The 12,376-nt window shown below is 41.2% G+C and overlaps 1 protein-coding gene across 4 annotated transcripts in view; it reads right to left on the reverse strand.

Moving 5' to 3' along the window:
* syne1b (spectrin repeat containing, nuclear envelope 1b) overlaps positions 1-12,376 on the reverse strand; it is a 121,219-nt gene that overhangs the window by 44,011 nt on the left and 64,832 nt on the right. For all 4 annotated transcript variants that reach the window (XM_080784127.1, XM_080784125.1, XM_080784124.1 and 1 more), the window contains 18 exons: positions 12,182-12,326; positions 11,679-11,897; positions 11,056-11,324; positions 10,365-10,530; positions 9,370-9,525; positions 8,694-8,846; positions 8,150-8,332; positions 7,669-7,806; positions 7,345-7,530; positions 6,946-7,068; positions 6,069-6,251; positions 5,667-5,810; positions 4,565-4,753; positions 4,149-4,289; positions 3,775-3,888; positions 3,321-3,482; positions 2,483-2,677; positions 895-1,071 (listed from right to left, as the gene is read on the reverse strand). In XM_080784127.1, the coding sequence (XP_080640253.1) occupies positions 895-1,071; positions 2,483-2,677; positions 3,321-3,482; positions 3,775-3,888; positions 4,149-4,289; positions 4,565-4,753; positions 5,667-5,810; positions 6,069-6,251; positions 6,946-7,068; positions 7,345-7,530; positions 7,669-7,806; positions 8,150-8,332; positions 8,694-8,846; positions 9,370-9,525; positions 10,365-10,530; positions 11,056-11,324; positions 11,679-11,897; positions 12,182-12,326 (3,043 nt within the window). The remainder of the gene's footprint in view (positions 1-894; positions 1,072-2,482; positions 2,678-3,320; positions 3,483-3,774; positions 3,889-4,148; positions 4,290-4,564; positions 4,754-5,666; positions 5,811-6,068; positions 6,252-6,945; positions 7,069-7,344; positions 7,531-7,668; positions 7,807-8,149; positions 8,333-8,693; positions 8,847-9,369; positions 9,526-10,364; positions 10,531-11,055; positions 11,325-11,678; positions 11,898-12,181; positions 12,327-12,376) is intronic.

The following is a 12,376-nucleotide window of genomic DNA, read 5'->3' on the forward strand; positions in this document are numbered from 1 at the left end:
TGTCATCTAGGATTCTATTACTTGAATTATTCTTGCAGGCCCGCCCCCAACTACACCAATCTCAGCAGTGCGACCTCACAAATGTCTGGAAGCCACTGCCTCTAAACCCGGCCACCCCTACGAAGCTAACTGGCTCCCTGCCCATAAGGGCCTAATCTGCTTAAGTCTAGTGTCACAGCCGCTTAGGAGCCTAGCCATCTGAATGCAAACCTCTAACTGTGCTAATAGACTTGTTTACCGTCTGACAAGTTCCTGCCCCCCCCTGGCCACATCCATATATAAAAATAGGAGATATTATATATTGATATAAATGAGGTGTAAATAGTGCAGCTGTTGCTTCTGATGTTTGATTTGGTGCATGGACCATCACTATCTAGAAGATGCTCAGAGGACTGAGCATAGATGATGACCATTCGGTCTCAAATGTCATATCTCAACTATTTTAATTAGTTCCTATTTGGCACAGATCTTGTTCAGCAGCAAGGTTTGATACCACTTACTTCTCCAGTCATATAGAGCGTCGCAGTCCCGCCCCCTACCAGGGCCCAGGAAATGATTCTCTGTTGATTTTCCTCATAGACATTTCAAAAAGTATTTATTTAAAGACGTTTACACCGCGGACAAAGCCAACTCTTGTCGTGACAAATCATGACAACAAACACAATTTTTTGTGCCGAACAAATAATTAGAAAGAAGGAAAAAACGGCAGGTTACAACACTTTTTTTGTTGTTTTTCTACTTTGTAATTATTTGTTTGGTCCAAAATATTGTGCATTGGGAATCATTTCCTGGGCCTGGCGTCGTCATGAAAGGGGGTGGGACTGCAATGCTCAATACTGTAAAAGCAATTTGCAATCAGTTCCAATGAGAGGGCAGTAGGGGGCACTCTCCTACCTGACATTCTGAGAGCTGCTCCTCCATGTCCGTCTCCTCCTGATGTTTGGGCTCCAGAATGTAGGTGATGGTGCTGCGAGCGTTGTCTAGCCATTGGTCCAATTCATCAGCCTGGTTGTGGTAGCGCTGTATAGCCTGCTCCTGTTGCTGGCCCTCCAGTTGGTCACTCATATGCTCCTGGGACACAGCACATGCAGAACATATTGTACTGAACAACAGGTTCGTTTTCAGACAGGAATATGTGCGTTTCTCCATGACAACTACTGTAACTCAGTACTCGGACATGGCTAATTACAGTAGGTAGGCTAATATGTATTGCACTGTTTTTGTCCCTTGTGGGCCAACTCTGCTCAAGTGGAAATAAATATGAATACAATTTCCACTAAGGTCTGATTTTGTCACTACTAATAACAATAACAATCATAATAATAATAAGGGTAATAATAATAATAAACTACTTGTAAAGCACCTTTCAAACCAATTGAAAACATGCAGCCAAAGTTATTTACATGAAAAGAGAGGGGAGGAAACATACATTAAAGGGAAGCAAATAAGAAAAACTAAATGTTTTGCATTAAAATAAGAAAAGAAGACAACAGAGCTAAAGCACATAATCAATCAATACACATTTTAATGGAAAATAGCATGCGTTAACAATGGTAATAAATGATCATATAGAACAATTTTAAGTTTAAGTGTTTTTCCTCTCTAATGTATTTAAGGTGTTTTATAATTTGGGGGCATAATTTAATTGCATCTCCAACTTTCTTTTGGGTAGGGGTATGCATATCTAGCAAGCCTGAAGTAGAGGATCATGGGCTTGTGAAGGAACATAAAACAACAGAGAGTCTGTGATGCAGGCCAGCCAACATTGTTTATCAGTTATGTAATCTAATACTATGTTCTATAATCACCTACTGTATATACAGTATACTATGTAATTGTAGTTTGCAATATATAGTGAGAGCAATATATAGTGAGAACAGCAAAGGCCCAAGGTCATATTTCTCTGACATATGGCCTCTGACTAATGTCCTTGTGACGTATGTTTAGGACCAGGTTAGAACACATTTCTACGCCGGGCTACACTGGGGACGGAATGGAAGTATGGAACCCTGCTGTTGGCGGAGCGGAACAGAAGCAGCTACAGTAGGTGTGGCTCCATCGACAATTCGCCAGTCCTACGGGGAGTTCCGTATTTACTGTTTTTTTCTTCCTATGAAGGCGAGGCAAAGGGCTGCGTAACCCCCGCGTACACACGGAAAAATAGAGCACTTGCGTAAAAAAAAAAAGATTCACGTGCACAGCTTACGCACCACCTGCGCACCACACCAACGCTTGGTGTAGCCGGGTTCCATTGATTATGACACTGTGACAGCTTACCGTTGCGGACTCCCACGCCCAGTGTAGCCCAGCCCTTAGAAGCCAACCCAGCTCTCAAGGCGTTTTATGAGGATTTAATTGACAACTGTATCAAATATTGCAGAAATTGCAATATGTAATATTTGCAATATACTATACTTTGCAAATAATATGGTGTTTCAAGTGCTGTTGTTAGTTTTAAAATGCGTCAGATTTAAGAGGCTACCTCCAGTAGCTGCAATCTCCCCGAGGCCTTCATGTGGATGGTGGCCATTCTTTCAGCCAGGACAGCGAGGGATGACTGCATGGCCAGCTGATCGGCCATGTCTGTGTCTGCACTATCACAAGCCAGTTCTTCTGTGAAGCTCGCCTGCAGCCTGTCTATCTCTTCCTGGAGACTGTCAATCTCTTTCATGACAGCCTACACAGAAAAACAGTGTTAGAGCTCCAAAACACTGGTTCTCAAAGTGGGGTCTGGGGACCCCCAGGGGTCCTTGAGGGGGTTCCAGGGGGTTTCCAGCAAAATAAGGAATAGTTTAAACACTTAAATCCTATTCAAAATTTAGTCTAGGAAACAAACTCACAAGGTGTCATATTGCAACATGTTTTGAGCTTGTAGATCGGCAATCTTTTAAGAAATGTTGTCAAATTTGGACAAATATCTTTTTGAATGGGGGTCCCTGGCACAAAATCTTTTCATATGGGGATGCACAGCCAAATACATATCAATTTGGGGGCCCTTGAGATGAAAATGTTTGAGAACCACTGCTCTAAAATACCTCTCATAACTCCACAGAATAATATTGATAATTATGATTTCACATGGTGAAAATATACCAATACCAAAGTGACCTTTTCCCCACATAATATTAGAGAGTGCAGTGCATCGACTTACAGTACATAAGTTAAATAGCCTAAATAATTGACTGAAATAGGTTTAATTTGTAAAGAAACTGAAAAAAGCTCTGATGAAGTACAGTATGTCCAATAAATAAATAGAAACATAATGAGAGTGCCGTGTAAGCTACAGTATGCAGAACCTTTATGGTCAGTCAGTGTTTCACCTGATGGCCATCCATGTGACTCTCTGGATTCTTCTCTGGCTCCACAGGCTCACTGAGTTTGGCCTCCATTGCCTCCATCCTGGAAGAGATAGACTGGAGGGATCCCTGGTAGCGCTGCTGCTTCTCCAGAGCTTCATACAGTGACCTTTGCTTTTCACTGATCTGTAACAAGATGGATGGGATATTGCCATGGTGGGATGCTACTAATCTAATGTATCAGCCACTTGACAGGTCCAATTCTGTCTGACTGTTGAAACGGTTACAGGTGTAATCTGGGACATTATTTACCTTCTCTGAACAAAATATTGTGTCATGAAGGATGGGGAAAAAAGTGGGGAGGCAGAGTAGACTACATACTCATGTTTCAATCAAAGATTCTGTTGGGTCCCTTTATCCCTTAAGATTATCTGGAATCAATAAACCACAACACTGTGGTCTCGTAGCAAACACATACCACGTTCTTCAATGTCTCCCATGAACGCTGCAGGTCATCTAGATGAGCCACAGACTCAAATGTGGGGTCATATAGTTCTTGTATGGGAGCTCTTGTGAGAGTTCCTTGACTCATCTGAAAGAAGAGTCACAAGAGTCATAATAATGAAATGTACTGCACGGACATTGAGTGCTACAGCTTTTACTGTGTGCTAGAGATGCCTTATGGTGTCCCTATTTTAGGTATGTCTATCTAAATCTTTTGAGATTTCAAGTTCACAACCTTGTAGATTGTCTATTTCCGCTACTTTTTGGTCTACCAGAGTTACCTTAATTAAAAAAATGTTAAATCATGAATCTAAGAGAGAGAGAGAGAGAGAGAAAGCAGAAGGGTACCTTGTTAACAGATGCCTCAGTGTGAGAGACAGGAGAAGGGGAGCGACAGACAGGAGGAGATGAGACTTCACTGTTAGTGCCCTCCTCCCCAGACTCCTCTGTGACAGGAGATAGGAGGGTATGACAGCGACCGGCAGTCACCTGTCATAGGAAATATTCAAAGACTTTAATAACACAGCATCCATTTTGCTGTAGAGGGAAATGCTCGCCGCATGAATATGGTCAGTAGCACCACAGACATACTGTAAGCAATCAGGAAATTGAAAAGAAAGGTTTACTCAAAGCCAGAAAGGTGAATATTAAGCTTTTTTTTATTTTTTATTAAGTTCACATAGGCATTGAGACAATAAATACAGAAAAGCATTGAGGCTGAAATAAAATATGTGAACAAACAGCTTCAATGGTAAATATCTTACCATGATAGCTTGTGCTGAAGATTTCTTAGGCTTCTCTCCATCTGTGTCCTCCAGCCCTTCAGGCAGTGCCTCCACATCCGTCACAGTCAGCAGCATGGTGGCATGCTTGGCTTTCACTGCCAGCATTTTACATTTGGAATTCAGGGATGCAATCTGCTCCTGGTAACCTTTGATCTTCTGAGCCAGCTCCTGTTTCAGAAAAGAATCCCAGTGGAAATAGTGTAAAATGTAGTTTGAGGGTGGTAATGTAAATGCTTATCAGCAGCGCAAACGATGGCTTCAGAAGTTTTGACTGATGCCACTGAATCGGTACAGCTGATGCACATGTGTGTGCAGAGCTTGACACAAATTATGACCATTTTAAAGTTTTATCAATATTAACTAGGCATGTAACGATATATCGTATATCGCAATTCAATCAAAAAACTTATTTTTTTCTTCTTTTCTTTAGGGGGGGCTAGTGTGTGATATGAAATGTGAGCTGTAATCATATTCTATCATATTCACGTGCTTTTGTAGAGAAATGAGACAGACTCCATGCAGTCACTTTTTAGAGGCCTGCAGAGGGGAGCTGTACTGCATGTGTCTGACTGTGCCCAGGTGATGGTCGTTATTGATGCTCATTAATACATCAAGGAAGGCAATTATGTTTCTGCACTGTCAAATAGGTCTACATCTATCCTAAGATGCCACATGTTAACTCAAGCTAGGTTTAAACAAGAAAGCTAGTTTACAGTTGTTGCGCATAAGTCATTTTACATGAAAAGTAATGCTACTTTTGCAATGTAGTTAAATAAAAAATGTGAAAAAAGCTTGGGGCGGGGGGAAAGATAAATCATTAAAAAATATATGTTTTGGTCATTTGTTTGATCATAATTGTGTTGAAAATATAGTGAAAGATCGTATCGTGAACCTCATATCGTGATACGTATCGTGAGTTGAGTGTATCGTTACATGCCTAATATTAAACAATAAAAGGTATTAACAAGAGCTTGTGACTATAGTAATAAATAATAACTACGGTATATTGGATCCATTTCCTGAAAGGTAACCGTTTTGGTTTACATTCGACAGATGTTAGACAAAACAGAATGCAGCATACTTCATGGTGGAGGATCTGGGCCTGTAGCTCCTGGATGTTACTGGTGGCAATGGGAAGGTCCTGGATGACCCGGTGGGCTTCCTCTATCAGTCCCTGGAGGTCTCTTACTTCCATTTCATACTGCTCATGCTGTACCACTGCCTCCTAAAGGGGGACAAAATGTTTCATTCTAAAATTATATCTACTATATTTAAAGAACATTTAATAGTCTTGTTTATTAAAACAATTCAGACAAAACTCATATCATAATGTTTTTTTTAATTAATGACAAAATGTTCTTTCCAAAACGATTAAAGTGTTAAACTACTATAACTGCATGCATTGCTGACACAATGTGACGTAATTCATTTCACTGCGCTGTGTCATATTATTGTCATGCAGTGATGGCTCCCTCTACTGTACCTGCAGGATGTTGCACTGCTGAATGGCGACATGCTGCAACTGACTGGCTTCCTGCTGTAGACGTAGAGCCGTGCGACAGATGGCGAGGTTAGGCATTACTTCCTCTGGGACCCGCAGAGCACTCTGACACAACTGCACCGCTTGTACCTGCTGTTTGAAGCCCTCCATGTCAGCCAGGAGACGCTGTCAAAATAACAAGACTGAAAGTTTAGATCCTTCACAGTTACTTTTAACCCTTTTCTTAGCCCTCTCTGCTTCTTTTTAAACTTCTTTATTATGAGACAAGACAAGATTATTGACTGTTCTCCGTATTATACAATATATTTTCATAGTCATATAGTCAAGACCTTTGATTGATTGGTTACTTACTTAGTAAATAAAAATGTAAATAGCACAAAGGTACAGTAAAGCATTTAGGCTAAAGGATAACACAACAAAGTCCAGGGGACTTGTTTGCATTGTGGTCTTACACCTTACAAGTGAATCAGGAGCCTGATCAAACAATGTATCAGTGCTTAGACATCGCCTGTAGTCAGTCAAGTTCAAACCAATCAGCATACAGCCGATAGACTAGGAGCTTATAATGGACTATTAAAGCTGCTATAAGCAATAATTTGTAAAAAAAAAAAAAAGGTATTCAGACAGCCAGCAATGTGTAAAACGCTCCCAAAGAAAATGTAGTCTCTGTGACACATCTAGGGGTCGCAATCTGCATTCAATGATGTTCCTAGAAGCTTTGTCATTGGTCGGAAAAAACCCGAGAACCAATCAGGAAGTAGACAGGCAAATCGACCAATGACAGAGCTTCTAGGAAAATCTTTGAATGCAGATTGCGGCCCCTACATGTGACACAGCTTTAAGGGAGTTTTATATTCACCTGTCTTTGAGTCAGCTGCTCTTTAAGGCTCTGGCGAGCCAACTCTGGGGAGGTCAGTGTGGCCTGCACTTGTTCAATAGCAACATGTAAGGCCTTCACCTCGTACTCCAGCGCCTCCATACTCTGCAGGAAGATCATGCCAGATGTAAATCATTTATTTATTAGTATATTAAGTATTAACTGAAACATTTACTGGCTGTATTGTACATGTCAACAGTTATCAGAAGCAGTGTCACATTTTCTAATAAAGAAAACAAAAACAAGAATTTACTACTAGCATAAATATACAATGTTATCAGTTCAGGGGAATTAACATAAAAACTAGACACACATAGTAAAACAACAGTGCTGAAAACGTCTGCATGGAGACATTAGATCCATAATTGTGTTTCTCAGTACCTTGTCTGCATCCTGCAGGCTCTGGAGACGAGTCTTGATGCTCTGCTGGAGCTCCTCAGTGTGGCGGCTGAGCTCACACACCTGCTGGCTCAAGGCCTCCACCTGCAGCACTTCGGAGAGGAGCTCCACCTTCTCCCCCATCGACTCCAGGTCTCCATGGAGCTCCCGAGACTCACGCAAGACGGCCTGAACACAAAGGGCAAAGGATAGTGAAATTGTTAATAAGGCGGTTAGACTGCCCACCTGTTCTATTTTAAACACATTCTCTATTCTCTACTAGGATTGATTACTAAACTAGCTCCAATCTGCAGATACATGACCTACCTGGTACATCCTTATCTGCTCCTGCAGATGAACAGAGGAGTTCCAGATGATGTTTGCCCTCACCAGGCTTTTGGCTTTCTCTGACCACCTCACAATGAAGTCCAGCATCTCATTGTACTCATCTAAATAGCACACCGCCTGCAAAGCCAAGATAAGACACGAGACATTAGAGAATGTGAAACTACACAACAGGTCAGAATCAGATGTGGTACAACAACTTTGTTTTTAATTGGCTAATGGATTAAAAAGAAAACCAGACACTTTTTTTTTTTGCCAGCCAAGTATGGTTTTAAGATGTAAAATAGCCTGGAGGTTTTCTGCAAAGGCACTGTTAAAAGACACCACAGTCAAAAATAACTAGCATTTAGGCTGACTAGTGTCTGAAAGTTGGCTCACCTATTGTCATAATTCACTGATAGAGCAGTACCTTGCATGAGCAAATAGCCATAACACATGGAATAAATAAGAAATAACCACTGACCTTTTTCAGCCAGTTGTTCCTGCAGTCTGCTAGCCGGGTCGTGTGGTGATGGATTTCGGACAGCTTGTTGATGGCATCACTCAGCTGTTTGGCCAGTAGGGGGTTCCGTCGACCAAACTCTTGTACAGCAGTGTCCAGTTCTGATAGAGTGAAACCACAGCTGTCCAAGTCCTCAGCCAGGCTCTGAGAAAGTAAACATGGGTCAGACATGCATAATTTCATGTCGTGATAATCTAAATCACATTTATTGTACCCCTAGAGGAATTAATTAGTTAATTAGTTTAACCACAAGTTATCTACAAGCTCACGATGTGTCGCACTATGACGTGCTGTGGCCTGCAGTGGGCATATCTGCTCATTTCAAAACATTTTGAAAAATCTTGAAAAATTATGAGATAATCTGAAAATCTTCGATTTTGACATTCCCAAAATAGGGATGCAAGGATTAATGTGGTTAATTGTATTTGCCTATAAATGCATTAAGACTACCATGGTGAGATAAGGAAAGAATGAATGTATTACATGTCGTTTTTGGCTAACCCACCTTGACTTCTTCTTTGGCATGATCGATGTCAGGGGATTTTTCCTTGAATTTGGCAGAGACTGTTTTCAGTTTCTCAGATGCATCATGGATCCGGGAGCTGAAGTCCTCCTTAATGTCTCTAGTTTTCTGAATTTCTCTCTCTTTGGAAAGAACCTATAACATTGACAAGAGATATGAAAAGACACATACCAGTGTATTGTTCTCTTTTGGCTACTATCCTAGTCTACTCTAATGTAGTTGGCCTTTCCGTTTTTGTGGTAGCGTAACGATACAATTTGTACATTTTATGTCCGTTGTCTCACAGTTGGCATCGCGTCAGTGTCCAATCCAGTGTGTGGTCTGCTTCAAATAACTTATTGCCAATCAGTAGGTGTTCTACCTGACCCAAGAGTCTAAACTGCTCAATAGAAGAGCAAGGAGACTACCTCCAACCACTGCAGATGTGCTTGTTATTGTATCAAAATAATCATATACCATACAGATTGGTTACCATAACGTTTTATTCATTAACATACTGTAAGTCCCGGATTGTCCCTTTGATGAGTAGAGCATGAAATCAACCCTGTATGTTACTAACATGCAGTAGTAGACTACTGTAATTTGCATATAGATTCCCAGTAAAGGAATCATTATTTACTGTTTCAGTGACATTAAATGGTTGATCTTTATACAGTACCTGGTCCTCAATGGCACCTAAAGCAAGGGACACCTCAGCCAGCTGCATGGAGATCTCTGATGGCAGAATGGTGTAGAGGTCCAGGTACTTGCTCTGCTGCTGCTCAGCAATTTTATCCACATTCTGGCGGTAGGTGATGACATCACCATGTACAACCTGTGCATAAGAAATATAATCCAACACAGATATATACGCTTTTTTATCAAAATATTTTGAAACCTTATTTATGCAGGTAATTAACAATATTTAGTGCCTCATTGCACCATGGAAAAAAAATAGATGAAAACAACTATACAGTAGTAGCAAAGTCAACTGGTATTGCAGTTGTAATGTTATACCGGTATGCATTTTCACGACGTGGCTCATAGGGGGTGAGGCGGCGAGCCATCTAGAAGCATATTTGTGTCCGTCTATGGTGGCAAATTTCTCACACGAATTGACCAAACAACCGCATGTATTGTGTGGGACCGGCAGGAACAGATGTTGGAACAAATTTATGTGTGCCTACCAGGCTGCAACACCAACTGCACAGTACACCATCAAAAATCACTATGAATAATGTGCGCATTCAAACCTGTAATAAATCTGATCCTTACGACTGACTATCCACAGTTATAGGCGACAAAGACTTTTTCAATTCAACCAAAGTCGTTTTTGATTTAATCTTTCACTGGTATATTTTTTAATAACCATTTCACATAAGTTTTGTTGTTGTTACGGGCGTAATAATGTCAGTGCTAGGAACGCGGAGCATTAGTTTTGGAGTGCTATGTCCGTGTTTTTGTTTAGAACTGAATTCATTGAATTGTAGTTCCAACAGAACAGTTGTCAACAACAAAAACACAAAAATGGATGTTAAACCATGGGACTTTAACGTATACTAGTTTCATGGTGCCGCTCGCCCAAAATAGCGGATTTACAAGCTCACAACATATCAAGCGACACCATCGTACAACAAAATATAAACCAATTTAGATAGGACAACATAGCCTTACCTCCAGTTCTTGTAGCAGAGCATCAATGTCTGGGGTGGGGTTGAGGAGAAGCTCTCTGGTCTGCTGGATCCAGGCTTTTACAACACTGAGGTCCTTCTCTACCTCCTCTCTGTCCCTGAGCTCATGGCCTGTCTGGGCACGCTTGGTCCTGGACTGTGTCAGAAGGCTGGATGGAAACAAGCAAAACGCTGAACTCAGTATCCTAGACTATAAAATAATTTAAAATGACAGAATTAGACATGGGTCAAATATTTGTAATTTGTAAATTGTTTGTTTATTTTTTCATCTCCTTTAGGCATTTTTTGGTGGTTTACCAAATTAGACCATTTTAGGTAGAATCTGTTAACCATTGACTTCACACATCACATTATTGGATGATTGGCCAACCATGTTCACAAACACGGAAGAAATATAATAATAAAAAGAAGCAGATATGAGAAAACATAGCAAACAGTATTGATATGAATATGCTGTGATGAGACCAGGGCAAGGCATGTGCAGTATCTATTGCACAAACCAATTAGAAATACAGCAATATTGCCCAGCTATGCTAGAGGCATTGTAAATATTAGATTTTATTATAGACATATTAGATGCATTTCCTTGAATTGTATAAGATGAGCCAATCAGGGGTCAAAACAAACATCAACAACAAGTAGTTTTTTTATACTGTAAGTTAATTTGTCATTACCTTTCCAGTTGGTCTTGTACAACTCGGATCTCTTTCAGACTGGGCAGCTCATCCTGCTCATTCGTTGGTGAAGGCACTTCCACGTCGTGCAGCAGGCTGAGGGCATACTGCCGTAGCAGCGTGAGGGAGGAGAGCTCTCGCTCGATGTCCTGGCTGAGCAGGTCGTGTTGGTCCAGAAGGGACTGTAGGGTGGCTTTGGAGGCCTTCTCCACAGCCGTGTCAGGGACACGACTCTGTAGCTCATCAGACACGTCTCCCAGCTTCACCATCTTGGCAATAAAAAATAATGAACCACATGGCATCACTGTTTGTGTGGGTGAACATTTGGTGAAAGTAGAAGATCTACAATGTGTAGCGAGCTTACAGATCTGCTATTTTCAGAATAGTATTCTAGTAGACTTTTGTCCATAATGTGTCTAACACTAAACAATACAATGCGTTTAGAACCAGAAACTGCCAGGCTTAGGCTTATAGTACAAAATAAATAATTTGTTTCAAAGACTATTATTGGATTTGCTTATTTCTTTTGATGTTTTAAGGCAAAAAAAAATTAAGACATACGAGTTGCAACACAGGCCTGGTGTCGGTTGACAAACTCTCATGTGTTCTGTGTAGTACAGTACCTTCTCTCTGAAGGTCCTCCATTCCTGTGCTGTGTCTTCTAGGACCCTCTCCTGTCCCCGTGCCACACTGCGCAGACGCGTCCAGCGCTGCCACACAGTGGTCATGGAGCGGCTGATAGTGGCCTTGCTGGCATCACTCCCTACCAGCTCCAGCTGGGCGGCCTGCTCCTCTAAACCACTCAGCTTCCCCTGGAAGCCATTCACCAGTGACACAAGAGACTGTGGAGCGCAAAGAAGAAGAAAAAGAGAACACGTTAAAACGTGAAAGATGTATTTGAGGCATGTTTTTACATGCTTATTGGGTTTTTGAAACTAAACAAATGTGACTTTTCTAGTGCTATTGCAATCAATGTTTTGCCCATTCGTCCTAAATAACTGAGATTTCTGCATTTTTGTCCATTTCTTCATACAAATTTAAAACCTTAAGTTGCCACCATGTGATGACTACATAATGTAGTCCATAATAATGTTATTATTAAAATGAACGCATTGGCCTCCCATACTCTATGGCTGCACAGCCTCTCCTCTGCCTCCTGGCTTGTGGCTGCCTTTGCAGTGGAGAACTCGGTCAGCTTCTTTTCTGCCTCATTCATCAGCTCAATGACAGTCTGCCTGGCATCCTGGTACGACTTCCACTGGGCCACGCAGCTGGAGACAATACAGCATTATGTTAGTGAACAACTGTCTGTTAACACTTC

Source organism: Protomyctophum bolini (genome assembly GCF_963924005.1).
Source record: "Protomyctophum bolini genome assembly, chromosome: 15".
Classification (NCBI taxonomy): domain Eukaryota; kingdom Metazoa; phylum Chordata; class Actinopteri; order Myctophiformes; family Myctophidae; genus Protomyctophum; species Protomyctophum bolini.